At 28.8% G+C, this 20,060-nt stretch overlaps 1 protein-coding gene across 1 annotated transcript in view; it reads right to left on the reverse strand.

Moving 5' to 3' along the window:
• Positions 1 to 2,258: 2,258 nt before the first annotated feature.
• LOC132929249 (thyrostimulin alpha-2 subunit) overlaps positions 2,259 to 20,060 on the reverse strand; it is a 46,458-nt gene continuing 28,656 nt past the window's right edge. The window contains exons 2-4 of the mRNA XM_060994451.1: positions 18,076 to 18,224; positions 15,612 to 15,787; positions 2,259 to 2,763 (exon numbers count right to left, since the gene is read on the reverse strand). Coding sequence (XP_060850434.1) covers positions 2,671 to 2,763; positions 15,612 to 15,787; positions 18,076 to 18,224 — 418 coding nt within the window. The 3' untranslated portion in view covers positions 2,259 to 2,670. The remainder of the gene's footprint in view (positions 2,764 to 15,611; positions 15,788 to 18,075; positions 18,225 to 20,060) is intronic.

A 20,060-nucleotide genomic window follows, 5' to 3' on the forward strand; every position in this document is an offset into this window, starting at 1 on the left:
GACGCGGACAGCTAATACAGAAACTATATTTTTATTCAAATTTAAAAGTTTTCTTTTAATTAATTTCCTAAACATAAATAATTTGTTAAAGTTTTTCTTTTTTAACAAATAAATAAAACATAATACGCTTTATAATTTAAAGGTGTATTATAGTCGAATATTCGTTATTTTATATGGAAAAAAACTATCTCGGTAAGGGTAATTAAAAATAAAATTAATTAAAGTTAAATTGTTATTTATTTGTACGATTAATCGGTGAATTCAAAACGCCAGTTACCTACTTAAACTGTTTTTAATCAATTCAAAAATATGGCTAACTTAATTCCACCGAGTTTCAATATATCATTAACTTACCCGGCCTCGCATAATCTCATCATCTGTATGGATACAGCTATATATTATATCATACAATATTATGTATTATGTGGAATATTTTCAAACACTACTATAAGGAAGTAAATCATTTTTATTCAGTCGAAATCGATCTGCTTGTAAGTGATTATTTTTCTCGGTACACAGTGTATATTATTGAAAATGACTACAACCTTACTGTGTGGTCAGTTATTTAACGCGCATTGCGGGGGAATACGCTACATTATAAAAAACTCAATTTCTAAAACTCGATTTGTAAAGGATTCGGAATCAGTGTATTATATAAAAATGTATCTTTCTACGTAGGTACGTTACACCGTATTATTCGTCAATACACCGCACATGTAAGTACACCGCATTCAGCGGTGAAAAACATATTTTTCCGCAAATTGTCTACCCGACGGCTATAATATCGATCCCGAGGAATACATTCGCCACCGCATTTGAACATACATAATAGACCTTGATTTCGAAATCCGATTTGAAAACCCTTCACTGTTTCGCATTTACTCGACGTGATGTTTTCGTTTGTTGTTGTTGCAATATTATGAATTCGAACAAAGATGAAACGGACGAATAAGAAAATAATAACCCTACTATTGGTATTTATGAATTTTTCTCTCGAACCGCGTCCGAGTAGAGCTTTTTTTTTTATCTCGAAATCGTCAAGACCTCTATTGACCCCGACGCCGTTCTATTCATCACAATAATAATTCAAAACACTGGTTCGAAATCAGAAACATACGTGACATACACCCCGTCATACGATATATATATTTATTACTTCAAATAGATTTTTGTAACCAGAGCTTGAATTTATATGTACTTAAAAACCCAACATTTTTAAACGTATTCATTTAAAAATATAAGGACAATCTATCAACCGGTCAATAAAAGTTTTCATAACAAATAAACAATTTGTTATCCACGTATAAAAATATAAAACCAATACAATTGTAAGATATGAGTTTTAAAATTGTTTGCCACGCGGACATGAATTTAAATTTCCACAAATAATCGCTCAAATTTAAGCTGCTGCGCACATCGATGTCGTTGTATTCGCATAAAATTCAATAATTAATTGATATATATAATATATATTTATATATAAATTAGAGATTTTTCAATATAATATATTTGTATAACTGTATATGAATTCAGATAACTATAATAACATAATATGCAATACAAATTTTGGTTCATTTTATTCAAAATCGTTTAAACCAGTAATTACTACCGGCAGTTGCAATAAAGTTAGTAAATTAAAAAAAAATATGTAAGCTCTTTATCGGTTGTTCGTTTATTTGATTTATCACAAATTCACACATTGAGACAATCAATAATATATGTTTTTACCCGTTACCACTCTGATCGTTTGTCTTAGTAATCGAAATCTGAAATACGTATTATACCAAAGAACTACTGACGTGCAATCGCGGGCAACCTCGAGCATAATTGTCAAGAATCGTCGAACGTTTCGTTTTTAGGAAACGCAAATTCCTATTTAAACGATTCAACTGCAACGTTTGAGCTAATTCGTAAGTTTTTTTGCGGATTGCATCAGCCGGTGCGAGTGCTATGAAAAACGTCATTAAAAATGATTCGTAGCCGAAACACACACCACTAGTACGAGTAGCAGTGTTATCGGTCGTGTATATTACGAATCCATCACCGACGTCGAATTCCCAATTCTATTCGATCTCTACAGTCGTAAAACCACTGCGCTTAAACAAGAATATACTCACCAGGTTTTTTTTACTTTTTTTTACGTAGTCGATGAGTTACTGCGTAACGTTGACGTACACTTTAATAATATTACAGTCTCAGCAGCCTGCTTGAACGGAACGGGAAAAACGTGTGTGGAAACAATAATTATTCACACAATGCTGTGGTTTAATTTTTTAAATTTTATTAAACAAACAAAAATCATTATCATTCGATCGTCTAATTATAGTAATATCATGAATCGTAATAATAGGTAGTAAAACTAATTATCCAGATCTATAATGTGCATGTAACTAAAATGCTATTATATAATATTCAGATTAGTCATCGAGTGCCGAACTGTACAAACGAAGTATAATATTATCATTATGTTTTTAAGTACAGTATTATAATGGTATTAATGATTAATGAGTTATAAATTACGATTGAGGTAACTATAGAGTAATAAAGTTATAGTATAGACTATAGTTTACTCGTGTAATAGTAATAATAGCGTTTGCTGATGTTTAAAAATTCTAATCAAAAATATTTTGTCTCCGTGGTGTGGTGAAATGTCCATCAAGAAAATAAAAATCACTCCTTCTTGCAGTGGTAACACGAACAGCTCAACGCTGATTTGAACACCAGCTTTCTCACGCCCTCCAGACAACGGACATTGACTTCGACCTGTAATCAAAATAATTGGTTGTGATTAATACATCATTGATTAACAGCTATAAAATAACAAGGTTTTTTTTTTTTTGACGGAATAATAATTCTACAATTACACGATATTAATAAATATTATGATGTATAATACAATATCGTAATTGGTATTTAGTATGACTAAAACTATTCAATATTTAATAGTTTCTTACAAGAAGTTTAAATTTTATAAATGTTTCCAAACATAGTTTACGTTACTCGTTAGCAACAGTTATTATTAAATTTGTTATGTTTTCGATAAGATATTATTATTAATAATATCGCAATATTGAACTCTTATATGAATATGAATTCACTAAACTAGATTATACGTGTATAATATTAATGCTTGGCAAACTATTATGTCAACGCTTCCGACGGAATTAACCCAAAGACAAACTTTAGTGATTGAAATTCAATTTGCTCCACTTAGCTCTGTAAACTTTGCTAAAAACGTTCTATAATCCCCTTTAATGCAATATTATGTCGATTAATTACGTAGAAGACACCACTCAGGTAACCACGATACCTAAATTTCCATTAGTATTTTTTGTGTTCAAAACAAATAATTTAATTTGTGTTGTGTATAGGCCCTATAGATTTGTATACAGACAATTATAACTTTTGATGCTTTCGTGTAGGGCAGTGGCGCAGCTGAAGATATGCCGAGTACCCACAGGGAGCACGATTTAAATGCTTTAGTACAACTCTTAATTCTCCCCGTCGAATAATATCGGCTGTTATCATGAATCCCAGTTAAATACAGAACAACTAAGACGGAAAGTCATATCAATTAATAACGATTTTTAGTGGTTATTACAATATTGAAGTATTCTCATTCGCCGAATGTTTACGTGTTTGCTCAAAGTCTACGCAACACGCCTAAGTGCATATTTTCAACACAATATGAAGAACGTGTACATAATATTAGGTACTATGTTTTATCGACATCAAAGATGTTGACTGTTGCAGCAAAGTCATAGTCATGGCATCGTTTCCAACAATTTATATTATTATGGGTATACTGATCTTTTTTTTATTCGAAAATTAGGTATTTTTTTTAAACTTATCAAGAAAACATTTATGAAATAAAATAATTTTACAGTAATAATAAATTATAGTATAGTATTATTATTGACGAAATTACGATAACGATGTCCAAAAAGTCACGTAGGCTAGAAATTGAGAAAACACTTTAAAAATAAATCCGGTAGAAATAATTGCCGAATCGCCCTATTTGGTTTGTTCATGACGTTTATGTATTGTATTATGATGTTGTGGAACGTGCAACTAGTTCACACTATTTCAGTTTAACAGTTATTGGCTTAGTATATATTTTTAATTATGTGTATATCGTAGACGGCAAATATGTTTTTTGACTTATTATATTGTCTATAAAGTAATTACGTACTTTCTTTTATTTCATTATTTTATTTTGTGATAACTAATGAAAAATATTCAATATTTTTAATAATATTAAAATAATATCCGCAAAACAAAACGTGCCGACTGTGCCGGTGCATGAATCAGTATTCAAATTATATTTAAAAAGAGCCATTTATCAATGGACACCTTGTGAATTTAATTTTCAATACACTAAACTCGTCCAAACCATAAATGCCTATAAAGTACAATGTATTATTACAATCTGATTAAACATAATCAATATTCTAGTTGAGAAAACAAAATTCAAAATATGGGAAATTTAATGTAATAATTTAACAAAAAAAAACTTTTAATCGGTGTGATAAAAAGTAGAAATATATTTATCTTGTACCGCTTTAAATGATGCAACAAGTACAATAAATGTTTTATTATTTAATACTCGAAAAATGAATTTATTTATTTATTCTCGCACATGTATCCGTAACATAACTTAGTCCATGATACAGAATTATTATAATTCGCGACTAATAGATTTGGCCAAACTCCAACATACCTAATATTATAATTTATGATACAATGCGCCTAATATTATAAACACGACGATCAAACAACAAAAATCAATTTATATGATTAATTAACGAGCTAAAATGGTTTGAGACCGTATGTTGTTAAGCGCATAATTTGTGTGTACACAAAAGGTGTTAATTCCACCACTGATCGACAATATAATATTATTATGTTGTATTATAGGCACGTGTGATAATATGTTATTATTGTATCGTACATGCGCGACAAAGCCCTAATTGAATATTAACCAGACACACTGTATAAACGGTAATTTAACACCTCGAACGTTCATTCTAAACGCGATTGATATAATATATACTGCTACTTAAAATATAATATTATTATAAACCCTCCCCCCACCCGACTACTTTAATAGTGCCGACTTAGTATGTGTAGTAATGATATGATGTAGTGTACGTCCAACGCACAAATAAATAAATGACGTATACGGCATGTATTTATCACGAGATAGTTGCCGAATTTAAAACTTTTCCCACGATACTGCAATTCTCTTTTATGATTTCAGATACTATTATATTTTTAAAACAATATATTTCGTGATATATAGTGAAACCTTCACTAACGGACGTTTCCAAATAGTAAAACAAATAGCATTTCGTATTGTTTCCCTGAAGCTTGAACGAGGCGGGATTTGTGTATAGTCATAATAAGTACCATAAAAACAATCTATTTCTTATTATAATTGATTAGTCTTGTATTGATCTTTAAGAATAATTTTATAGTTTTACACTATAGCATCTAATGATTTGAATATACCTATCGTTTTCATAGGATCTTTGAATACATTTAAATATGATAAGAAAAACTAACGATAGTTTTTATAGACCTACAGAAGTAGGTTTCGCCTCTCTATAGTAGACGTAGTTATCCATGGATTTTCACTTCGATGATTCTCCTATAGCACCCATCTCGATTAAAATGAATGCATTATCAACTAAAATATTCTATGTCTCAACATAAATAAAGTGAACAATCGTTTGTATAACTCTTAAGTCACCCATCTCTTAACATAAACTTGACGGCCACGAAAAATGTGAAAGTATAATTATCATTGTATAAGAAAATACAACTGATATCACGGAAGTAATTAACAGTATTGTAATGATGATAATAATAGAGGTTTTATTGTGATACACACTAAAAGCTCTATACGAGTATACAGAAAAATAGCAATATTCTGCACTCCTTTAAAATGTAAATTCGACGATGGCGATTTTGCGAATGTTTATTGTAACATGTATATAACTTTAAAGGCAAATATCAACCAATTAAAATCAAAAAAATATATCGATTTAAATTTACAACGATACAACAATAGTGTAGTATACCCAATATGCAGGATAAACATCTTACGAGAAAATATAGTACTTAAAGTGAAAATTACAAACTTTTTTATGTACTTACATTTGTTTATAAGAAAAAATTGAATTTTATAGAACCAAATCTGTCTGTAGTACATAGAATGTAGATACATAATAATAACAATCAACATTCAAGTACTAATAATTAGATAAGTTAAAGGCGCAATGGGTGGTCGTTTTGATCCTCGTCAAATGCTATCAATGATTTTGACGAAACGCATGTCCGTTTCCATATTATAGTTCAATTTTTATTCAATACTATTATAATAGTATATAATATATAATATTATACATACAGAATGATTCACCATGTATACTCGCCTCTTTATTTCTTCAATATTGCAATTGATATTTTAAGATCGCATTGTCAAATTCTTCGATTTTTCTACTACTTAAGGAGTGTCCGCTAGAAATACAAACTTTTGTTTTTAAATGAAAATCCTTAGCTTTTTCTGCTGTTTTTTCTTTTTTTGAAAATTATTACGTAACAAAATCGAAATTCAAACGAATAGATTTTGAGTTATTTAATCGCGCGTGTTCATAGAAATGGGGTTTAGCATGATGCTTGGCGATTCACTCTGTAGTCACTCAGATTTTATGAAATGAGAAATAACAATCGATAATCGTGATATAATATCTGCAAGACGTTCTCTACCACCGGTGCAACGACATTGTGGAGATTGATTCGACAGAATTATTTTTTTTTAAATATTTTTCGTAGTCAATCCGTCGAAAGCAATAATTATAATCGTGTCTTGTGAAAACCATAAAAATTAATATTTTAATCCATACAATGTTCGACGCGTATACAAATGTCGTTTAATCGTATAGAAAACAATAACGCAAACAAATATTTGTCGGTTGTGCTATGCGAGTATTTTAAACGCACTTTAAACATACATTAGGAGTTAGTGGCACTTAAAGTATCAATTACGGGCTAAGATGTAATAAAAGGCTGCACGCAAAATTCGTATTAAATGTTTTGGAAGGCATTCGCTTGGGATGAATGTATCTTCTTTCAACCTTACCGCCAAGTCATATCTTAGCTGTTTTCCCACTCGAGTCAAATAATGTAGGTAGCGATGTAGTTTGTGCATACGTCACATAGTATTTCATTAGTCGTACTTATAATGGTACATGTCTCAGTACAATAGTTATAATATTTTATTTTTTTTATTGAAACAATATTTCAAATACTTATACTTATCTAGATGACTCAAAATGTTGTAAAATCACCACCTAATATTGTTTGATATTGTAATATTAGTTTGACACTTATCACTAAAAATTACAATTTTTCTTAATATTTAAACTGTATGTACATAAAATATGTATCAACGCGTATGCCATCATAAAAGGTAAGCATAATATTTTAAAATCAGGAAATTTTTTATGTTTCATATTTAAAAAAATAAATTGTTTATTATTAGGTTTTATTTTAAATTACCTATTAAATTTCTACAAATATTCTCTTAAAATTTTCTCATAAATACTTAATATAACAATATATGAAATTTAACATCACTATAATTTACATATCTGAACAGTGTGCTTATACCACGAATATAATATTATGCCTTTATTTTTTATAAGCTCCTCTGTGACATTATCGATCATTTTGTTTTCAATCAGAACTTGTACTATATTATAATTTATAATACATTTTTATTATTTTGTATTGTATAATAAAAATTAAACTCATATAAAAAATATTGATATTTTATTCCTCTTTTCGCGACATCTCTTTGGATGGAGATATTGAATTTTCAACGATTTGCAGTCTATTTATACATTATTATACACCAAATTTTCAATATAAGTATTCATATAAATATATCAATAATAAACGGTCACAAGTAAGTTTTAGTAATTACAAGCATTAGCCGTCGAAATTTCAATTTTAACATAACTAAAATTATATTTCGAAATTTAAGAAATTTAATTATGATGTATAGACTTTTTAAATATACTTTAAAAATATATTATAACATAACAATATATTTTAAAATATTTAAATTGCTTATGTCTGTATATATTATTTTATCCTGACGATAAAAACCTTTCTTTTATTTCCAAAAGTATTTTCTTTTGTACGGTTATTACGAAGCAAATGATTATTTTAAAAATCATAGTAAACAATGTAATATTAATTTACCATCGTTTTATGATTGTGAAAATTGTTGAATTATAATAAGGATTAGACTAAATCGTACGATTATTTTTTTATTTAATGATTAACCGTATATCTTTTGTAATATGTATTGTAAACTTATTATCATGGAATATGTTTTGTTCATCAAGATTAACAACTCCAAAACTCCTCATTTGAGTTTAAATGTAGATATTTTATCTTATAGTTTTCAAAAAATCCGTCTAACTAATAATTTCGAGTAAAACAATATATTCAGTTTTCATAATATATTTAAAGGTAAAGTCATATACTCATTATGTACCTATATAATATTAATACATATTTATCCATAGAATGATTTCATTATTTGTTATAAGACGATAATATATGAGAATAACAAAAGGCATAATAATTATATGATTGATACACGTGTATATTATATCAACACGTGCCGCGGTTATAGTATAATATACTATATATAGGGTCATATTCGAAAATAATTTGTGAATGGGCGCTACCTTCCCACTATATATTATTTTGCACTAAAATTTTTCGCTCCAACAAGTAACGCGTGACGTTGCTTTTCGAACAAAATACGAAATCGATACGCACAATGCCCATTGATATGTTTTACTAACCTAAAAGTCCAAAAGAGGCAATTCAGAGGAACAATATTAGGCTTAGAAAAATATATATCAAATACCGAAGAATTATTATAGTCACATACAAAGTTAGATGTTCATTTTATTCGATATATATATATATATATATACATATTATCTATTTACGTCATAAGGTTGTTGTTGTGCGTTTATAGTGAAAAAAGGTTAAACTAAAGGAAATTAATGTCATAATCATTTTAAATGATTTATTTTGACATCGTATATAGTTTACGTATTCGGGTTATTAAAGAATCCTAATCAATTGTAAAAAAAAACATATATTTTTTTTATGTGAATTACAAAAGGCCAATAACAGAATGCAAATGAACATAAAATATACAAATATAATATTATTCTAGTAGTTGAATCAGTTCAAATCGGCTGGATCTATTTCTTTGTCGCTATATACGATGAATAGCCGAGTACATACCCGATAATACAAAATCGAATAAAACGATTGTGATGGGGTAAAATATGTCTACTCACTATAATAAACGAAACGAAATCATGTTTTAGCGAAAACAAATGTGACCACAAACTCGGCTCTATCCTCTAGTATCATGCTATGAACTATTTCATATAGGTATTATAAACCGATTCACCGGGATAATAATGGGTAATCATAGTAAACAAGCGCTACAGACTGCGGCGGTATAGGATATAATGTGCATTCAAAATGATTGTTAATTATTATAATATTCTATTATACGGCATTTCAATGCGTTATATTTAGTGTAGTTTGTACGGTATCATAATAGTATTGTACGTATTCGTAACGAACGGACGGTACCGGGAAGTCGTCCTTCCCACGACAACCGGGTGGGTACCGTTATCGCGGGGTGGTGAGGGATGGAGTCGGTCGTTAACGATGTATAGCCAGCGCACGTGTCTTGATTTACTCGGAGTTAAAAGTGCGTTTGACGCGTGCGGCGAAGATATAGAAATAATATCTACGTCGAGAAGAAAAAATGTATACATTATAAATTATTATGATAATAAAAATAATAATATAACACTGATGTACCATATATAATATTAATATTTATATACCATCACGTCGATCGAAAACGTTTTATATGATTAATGTGAACTATGCAGTAAACATATATACGTATATATATGTGCATATTACGTTTCGTGTCAAAGTATTTTCACGTGAGATATAACTCAATAAACGTTTGACATCTCACATGCATGCTGTGCGCAGTCACGACATCGTTATAACAGACGTCACATTTGTTATATGTTTGTAAATAATGTTTTTGTATTTGAATAACGTTTAAAAAAAAAAACATTAATTTAACCACTTACTTATTTTATGGTTTTAAACGCAAAAATAAAGACAAACACTGCAAATATATTTTAATTCTAAATGTATATATGTAATATGTATAATATATATATATATATATTATAATAAAAACCTAATATTTTAAATTATTTAAATGTTGCATTTTCAATATTTTTTAATATTAATATAAAATTAATTTCAATGATTTGAGTTATATATATATATAAGTTTATGCGTTCAGCCCTATATCGAAATCTAATACCGGCGAGGCGGTGAGTGACGGTAGGATAACCGATAAGAACCGCTTTTATAGTACATATTATTATTATATTACAAAAAAAAATAAATTAAAAGTTTGATTTATGTATTTAATATTATTTTTATGATCTTGACGTATTATTAAGTGCATGCACAACATGTAAATATTATTTAATATAATATTTACAATTAATCGATTTATGCGACGACGCGATCTTACATGAAACTTTACATTTATAACGACGTAGATAAATAATTAGGATATTTGAAATATCATGTATATTGTATATATACTCACAAATTCATATTACTTTCCTAGCTCAATAAAATAAATCAACTAGGTACTATATTATTTATTTTAATTCACTTAGTAATAATGTAAATAAAGCGCCTTCATTTCTTTCCTGTTCAAATATTATTTTAAGAAACGTCACTATAGTTTTTCCAATAAAGTATTGAAAACATGAATGAAAATCGTATTTTAAAAAAACTTGAACGATTGTCCGATTGTTAAAATTAAATGCATTTTTCGCATTTTGATAGTATGAAATATATCTATGTTAAAATCAAATCTAAACATAAATTAAAAATACTTCAAACACTAATCTTTGATCATTTTGTTTTTATAATTCAGAATTTTATCAGAAACACTATAGTATATTTCGCATTATGTCTTTAGACTTGATAGCGACATGATTGAATGATTTATTTTATTGAAATTCATTTTTTTTTACTGAGAAATTTAAACTATTATAATTATATCAATTTTTTATTAATGTGTTTGTGATAATTTAAAAAAACACTTGAATGTTCTGTCTTATATTTTCACCCGTGTTCAGGATATTTAAATCGGATCAAAATATTGTAACAGTTCTGCAAGTCTTATTACAATCGTATGGTTATATCCAATGTAATCAAAAACATACACACGAAAACCCTAATCGGAAGTACACTAATCTCATATTCAATCTCAACATTCATATGGTATATTAAGTTATTGATTATTCGGCGGTGGGGTAACGAATCGGAAAACGGTCGTAGGACTGGCATAGTATTATTGTGTTACGCACACCCGCAGCCAATGTGCAGGTTTTTAATTTATTACGTAAGATGACTCCAACGTCGTTTGCTATTGTTTTTTTTTATCCACTCTTCTCGGCTTCTCAATGGTTTTTTTATTATTATTTTTTTTTATGAATCACGTTTTTTAAGCGACCGATCATTATTAATCTCATGGTGAGGTGTTCATCGCCAGCACGTTGTAACTGAATCGCGCAACCATCGTAAATATTAAATCGCTACAGTCTACCTGCAGTACGGCTATACGGTGATGAGCGTAAAAAAAATTATACCAACAAAATAACGTATATACACGACAGTGTTTTGGGATTTCTAAAAAAAAAAAAACTCCAAACTGAATTCATAAACGATTGTTATTGCTACCAGCTAACGGCGGTCGTGTAGTAGTCAAAGAGTATTATAGTAATATATACGTATAGGTGTGCGTATATCGGCTGGTAAAAATATTGTTTGAATAATCAGCTCTCGGGAAATCACCCACGCGAGTCATTTCGGGCTTATTCTCTCACTCTCACTCTATTCTATTCGCATACACCCCCGGCGTACCCTAGACGACGACGCTTCGGTGACCGCGGAAGGGCCTGTTATTATGTATTATTTGACATCCGCGCTTGCGACTGGACCTGAAACAACGGACTACAGACACGCCGCCGATAGACTGTATACCGTCGCGGCACACATATAGTACAGAGCGATTGGAAAATTCGCGTTACCGATACGTTTATAGTACGTCGTAAAAATTATAGCGAATTTTCGATCGCTCTGTATACATAAAAAATATGAAAGGTCGATAGGCGTATTGAATGTAATGAAAGGTAGGTATATTGTTATCTACGCGCGAGTTCGAAGTCTTTCGGGCGTCAACGGTGTAAACGAGTTAGGTCCGCCGGCGAACAATAACACTCTTAAGTCGCGACGCACAACCCTCGTATTTTTTGCCGTCGGCGTTCTCTTTTCGCGGCGATTGTTTCCGCTCGCTCGTCTTCTCCGTCTTTTTTTGTTTTATATAAAAAACAAAAAAACTTCTTTAAGTTATTCTTTGAACGAACGTACATTTTTCTCTCGCTACATACGGCATACCGAAAATACCAATACTCTGGTTGTGGTGCAGAAGTTTTCGTATGCAAATATTAGCTTCGATCGAAGTGACGACAAAAATATTGTCATGTTACGCGTGAGTAATTTATATTATGACTAGGTATATTATGAGTATTAATCGTGGTATGTTTATAATATAAGACTAGAAACCAAGGTGGACTATAAATACATTGAAACAATATAATAATGTATAGTCAAACGGCACGTGTCTATATTGGCTATACATTGTACCGTGTTTAAGCATTATGCCAATTTAAAATCATCAAAAAGACAACTCGTACTCGAATGTTCCTGAACGAACCCAGTAAACGTATGTTTACTATAATATTATTATAATAGTGTTTCTATACCCAACATTTTATAAAACAATATTATTCATTAATATTTGCAATTAATCATAATAATTAAGAAAAAAATCACCATATTTCCAATCTTCTTTATCATAATAACTAATCAAAATATATAAATGGTGAAATTTCAAATGTATTGGGTTATAAATATTTTAAAACAACCAAATAGTAAAATAGTGTGGTGAAAATGCCCATTCGTTGAAAGAATATTAAACACTAACTACAAAGAGAAAGTTTTTAAATAATAACTTTTATTTTGGAAAAGATGTATTTCCTCGTACATAAAAAGTAGAAATGAACATATTTTTATGGCTCATCCAAAGTGAACGAATAGAAGTTTTTCATTTGATTTAAATTAATTTATTCGCTTCATTCATAATGTAATGGAAATCATTTGGTATAATATTATGTATACGGATAATATTTTATCACTGGTTTTGAGGAAATGACTAAATCTCTTATCAACATTTTTAATGTCTTTTGGCACACGTATTCTATTAAATATTCAGTAATATATTTTTACTCCCAAGTTGAGTATAAAAAAAAATAATCATATGTATTTATACGATACTTTTTGAATTAAAATGTAATTAGTATAATATTATATAGACTGGTCTTTTATAATAGTTTACATTTTAAATATTAGATAGATTACAATTAAACTGCATAAAATGATATTTTTGTATAAAAACTAAAAAAAATTGTATTGACTATAATAATTTGTAACAAAATAACACATATTATCTAAAATATTACGTATCTATGATTATTTCATATGCATATGCTATACAGTATAAATAATACAAAATAGGTAACATAAATTTTCAGAATTTAAGATAAAAAAGGTATTTGTTAAACAGAAATAATATTTTATGTATATTACCATTTTTACCATTTACCAAGTTCCAATGCAAATTAGCTTAAAATACTTAACGGCTATGATTTCTTGTGTAAGTACACAAAAAAATGTTTCCAATTCAATACGATTAAGCTATTTACATGTCTTCATATACTAACAATAGTTTTTTAAATAATACTTCGACTGAAGTTCATGTTTATATATAGATGTGCGTTTAAGCCAATAATACCAGCAATGAAAGATATTTCTCCAATTTATATTCATGAAACATCAAACATCATTTAACTCGATTTCCATCAAGATGACATACTACGTTTGCATTTCAGAAATATTATAAAATGTTTGTATTTTTTGTTTGGGTACTTCAACGTGAACATTAAATTTCATGGTAATTGTACATTCTGTCTGTTATTATGTGAGTGAGTCGATTTTTAAGAAAAACAAAAAACTTTGTAATAAATTTACTTGTAAATTATTCAATATGCAAAAAAAAAAACAGAAAAAAACATGTATTACATAATACGTATATAAATAGTATTAAATATAAATATAATTTAAAATAAAATACAAGTACACAAACTAACGTCTTATTCGTATGCAAAAGTATATAACATATTTTTTTGTTTAGATTATTAATAGAAATGAGTTATTTGTTGAAACTAAACAAAATGTATAGAATATTTAATTTTTGAGAACCGATATACAAGTATCGTACATTATATTATTATAAGATATATTTTTTTTAAATATAATATAATATTTCATATAACCGTGTTTTTTTCTGTAGTGTGTCATTTTTAACTATATGGTATACAAATAAATTAATAAGATCAAATAAATATTATATTATGTTCACTTGATCTATTTCAGTTACTTAACCTTAGAGCTTTTATTTAAAATGAATCAGCATTATGCCATACTAGCTACTAACCAGTCATAGTTTTGTATTATGTATGCATACTTTCTGAATACTTATTTTCTTTTCTTTGCTTTAAATATGTAATAGATTTATATAAGTGTAACCGCTAGGCTCACATTATGAACTCCTGACGACACAGAATAAGTAAAAGATTTAGAAACGTTCGTATTATATTCGCTTTTAAATAAATAATTTTTAGCGACATAAAACAACCCGAACGATTTATTATTATTTTTTATTTTTTTTAAGTTAATATTGTTCGTTGAACTGATCGTTAACAACGTATACAATTTTTTAGATCATATATCTTGCCTTCGATTTTCGTTTAATCGTGAATTTTTAATATAATATCTAAATTAAAATGAAAACGATTGGTTTTTGAATTGTATAACTTTGTGTACTAAGAATTATAGGACTATGATAATAGATATATAAGATATATATATATAAGTATATAATTAATTAATACTAATCGATGTTATAATTTATAAAAATAAGCCAAGTATAATAAATACTAGATCCGATAATACAATCGTTTCACATTTTTTTAAACCAGTTTTAATGATTATTATCATATAAATAAGGTATATGAAAATGTTCAAAACTTCCAAAAATCAGAATATAAATTTAATTAATTACTAAATACAAAAAAAAAAAAATTAGTATAAGCGTATTTGGTGAATCATCCTGTACACAACAAAGTCGAGTGTGTCAGAACCATAGACATAATATAAATATACATATTATGTCCACGATCAGAACCTCTAACGTTACACGCGTAATTTACAAAATGTGTACACAGCCCACAAATCATTACTCTTTTGATTTAAAAATGTCAAATACTTACATTCTCAGTATCCATTATGTTGCAGCACTGGCCTACGGACGTGATACGCTGGTGCGGGTTGATCATCACGGTGTCAGCCGGCGACGGCACCGCCCATGATTCGCAATAGCCTCTACACGCGTTGGTCGTGATAGGAAATTCCACGCAATTGGGTATGCTGATCTTCCTCGTGTGACCTATCAACAATGGCAATAATGAAGCGACGCAAAGACGTATTACTAATATATTTGTAATATACTAATATAAATGACGACGACCGTTGGTCGAGATCGTGCAACGTGATACGAGGATATTGTTATGATAACTTCGGCATAACATCGACTGTCCAGAACTAAGTATTGAAAAAAAAATAGAATTTTGTGTTTCTGTAATAGAATATATTACCTATCTATTTTCATTTAATATTAATGAAACCGTTCTATCTGTCGTCCGACTAGACACCGTAACGGTGTCACCTTATCACCACAGACGGGTTTATTTCCTTAAAATGTGTATTTTTTAAACAACGAACGGTGCAATATAATAAAATAAGGTGTTTAATCGTTTACCTCTGACCTCTGTATAGTTATACTGTGTACCTATTAACTTTTTAACCAAACAATGCGCACGTGCGATAAAATTATCCCTTACGTTGTGTCTACGTATAATAGATACATAAAATCGAAACTTGATTTTCCGTGCTTATCTCAATGTGGGGGGTTGTAAAAATTCGAACGGTTAACTGTAAGTTATCAATGAAGGATTTAATTTAACAACGGTTTGGCCGGTGTATATACGCCAGCGGGGAACCCCGATTAAAGGTTGTTCTGGCCACCTAACAACAATTTAATACTGGTGAATTTTAATGAAGTGTATAATGTTAGGGCGTTGATTAATCAGACACCACCAGCAGAGTCTACCCGATTTTCTGACTATATTATTACGTATTAAACCCACTACACGACACTTCGGACGATATGGTTGTGATGGCTGTGGTAGCGGCGGTGGTATATAGTGACTAGTGGCGCGTCCATATAGACTTACGATGTATTTCAAAAGCGCACATATTACGTGTGTATATATTATATATGTTTATATTTGTATAAATATGGTAATGTTATTGTACGTGATAGACGTCGTCATTTATCAAACGACACGGCGATAGTAATATTATCATATTACATTTATGGTCCGTATACTATTTACATGATATTTGATAGTATTACATACTATTATCTTTATATGATCTAAACGAATGCGGTTACGAAAAAAAAAAATTTTAAAAAAAAACCATCATAATTTATAGCTACCATTTGACAGATGAAACGAAATTTGACACACACGTTCTAATAATTCTCGGTGTGTCTATACATTGATAATACATTATGAAAAATATGATTATTAATATGATTTTATCCATCCGTTAAATTTTAATATAAATTATAATAAATTGTTTTATATGATGTAATCGTAACACAATATATTCACAGTTTTTATAATATACGAGTATACTCGAACAATTCTATATTATTTATTATATTAATAAATTAATTTAATAGAAAAAGGCACATGTATCATTGACGTCATAAATTGTCAAGTAAATTTACATCACTAGAGAAACACAGCGTGGAGTGTCATCGACACTCGCCGTAGTTACGTGGATGGCTTGCGAATTATACTTGTCCCAGATGCTGGGCGATGATTTTAAGAAGAAAAACGTGTTACCCTGATTCACTTATACTCCATGTGGTGAGCTATCTCATTCTGATGGAATTGATAAAATAAATGGAAATGACAAATTCGAAAACTAATATTGTTATAATAAAGAAAAAAATAAATATAATGGTATAACTCTGTACATAGCTTTATAAAAATATAAATATAATTTATAGATACAAAAGAGGAAAAAGAAATAAGAACCAATGTTATACAAACGACTAGTATTTATGGCGTCAATCGGCAAGTGGGTCACAGGATTAATTGTTACAATTAGAATAAACAAAATGAACGGAAGGAGAAGGACCGTTAAGGACTGAGAGAAAAATGTTCACAGTTTCACCGCATTCGTTCAATCCCACGCTTAAAGAGCATAAATCAGGACATTTAAGTACATCAAGCGTATGTTATTCATGTAAGTAATTGAAGTTTTATTTATTATTCCTTTAGATATCTATTTTCAGTCAATAAAAAAAACAACTATCAACTCTCTCGATTATTAAACTGCAATGACCTATATTTTTAATTTATTAGTTTCCACGAAGCATGACATTGTTCTAAAAATATTATTACAAAAAAAAATATATCGAAAATCGAATCTTTAATTACTTTTACTATTTAAAGCTAAGATGGTGGTCAACCTGTATCCTAAATTGGTAAAGTTCCCAAATATTTTTCGAAAATTTGTATTCATGATATCAGTGGTCTTTATACTATACAGTATAATATTATTATTATTAATTTTTTTATCATTGTGCCGTGTACTCACCTACTTTGTGGCAACCTGGTTTCTGCCAAGTATTTGAACCAGTCGCCAACGGAGACGGCAGGATCGCCAAGAAGAATATAAAGATCATCGCAGCGTTTTTCCACCACCGAAACTTGTCCATATCACTAAAGTTAGCCTTCAGACTCGATCTGAAAACCAATATTTGTTTTATATATTATTATAATTGTTATTATAATATATTATATTGAAATCAGTTTTTTTTATCAGAAATAAAATTAGTGTAAACTGTAAATAATAATGACAAAAACCACGATAAAACGATTGTAGATAAATTATCTAACCAAATTGTATCACTAATTTAATACTATATATACTATATTTTCTGCGAACATGATGGTAACCGTAAGATCTCTCTTCTCGTAAGAAGTGGCTCGACAAAACGCGCAGAAAATATTTTGCGTTATTATTTTTTTTAATTTTTTGATCATTCATTATTAAATAAAATCTCTCCAAATTAAAACGTGACTTTTTTATTATTTCACTGAAAATATGTGTAGAACGCTCGGCGTTTGGGCCATCGGAAAACAGATAAATTTATATTCATTCATCTCAGACCGCACGTCGACGGCAATAATACGAACATAATACGTATAATCATTATTCTGCGCACTCATTAATAATTATTAATTGCCTTCTATACTCGAAATTTCAATTTTATTTCGACGTACCGTACATGGGCAATAAATTATTCAAAAATAAAAAATTAATTGCGTGGTGAAAATTAAAATGTTAGTTCTCAAAATTACATTTCTTTTTACGATAAAATCGCACTTTAATACTTTTACCGTTAAAAGTTTTAATTGTGTACTCAAACTCCAATTCTCTTAATGGATCCTATGAAAACTAATATAAACGATAATACACCACAAAATACTAAACCAGTAAACTACTTATATATAAACTGTTAAAAGGAACCACGCGTGCACGTACATGTGTATGTGTGTATGTATATGGTCAAAAAACTTAAATTTAATTTTCTTTTTTTAGAATTTACAATAGCTAATAGACAACTAATGATTAACCTGATATTATATAAAAATTAAAATAAAATTATTACTTTTAAACTCAAAGTAATTAAGTTATTTTCGAGATTTTGATGAATTTCGTAAAAATTTTAACTACTCCACAATTCATTTTACGAATATTTATAATATTCATATTTTACTATCGAATCCAAATATAATTTGTCGCAGTCACTACGAGGAGAAAAAATTAAATAATTTTTTGTAACAACATTTCATATAATATGTGACACATGCAGTAATATAAGTGCACCGTTCTATAATATTATATAGTATTTTGTAAATATGTTGGAACAATTATCAATAAAATTTGAAAACCGTTTTCAAGATTTCAAATCACATACTCGTAATATGATTTTATTTCAGATGCTTGAAAATCCATTTCTGTCTGATGAAAATTATGTTCAAGAAACTATTCAACTTGAACTTACCGATTTAAGAACAAATAATAATTTGAGAGATTTGTACAAAAAAATCACAAATAAAAACACAAATTTTATGCATTTTTATAAGACCCTTCCTGATGATTTTCCAAAAATAAAAGAATTATCAATGCGTATATTTACATTATTTGGTTCTACTTATATTTGCAAACAAGCGTGTTCACGCGTGAATTACGCAAAATGTTCAGAAATATCTCGTTTGACTGATGAACACTTACACTTCTTATTTACACATTTCACTCCGAATATTGAAAGATTGGTTAAAAAAAAACAAGCCCAAATTCCACACTAATTTACTTCTATTAATATTCTGAAATCCAATATATTTTTTTTTTTATATTAAATTAAAAATGTAAGATATTTTGTAATTTTTAAAAGCCTAATAAAATAACATTTTCATAAATCATAATTGTTATTTTTTTTACCCCTTTAAAAATTTCCAATTTTTATAAAATGGCCGGTTGGAATATTTCTGCGGGGTTGGGAACGCCTTATGTAT

Source organism: Rhopalosiphum padi, chromosome 4 (assembly GCF_020882245.1).
Source record: "Rhopalosiphum padi isolate XX-2018 chromosome 4, ASM2088224v1, whole genome shotgun sequence".
NCBI lineage: Eukaryota > Metazoa > Arthropoda > Insecta > Hemiptera > Aphididae > Rhopalosiphum > Rhopalosiphum padi.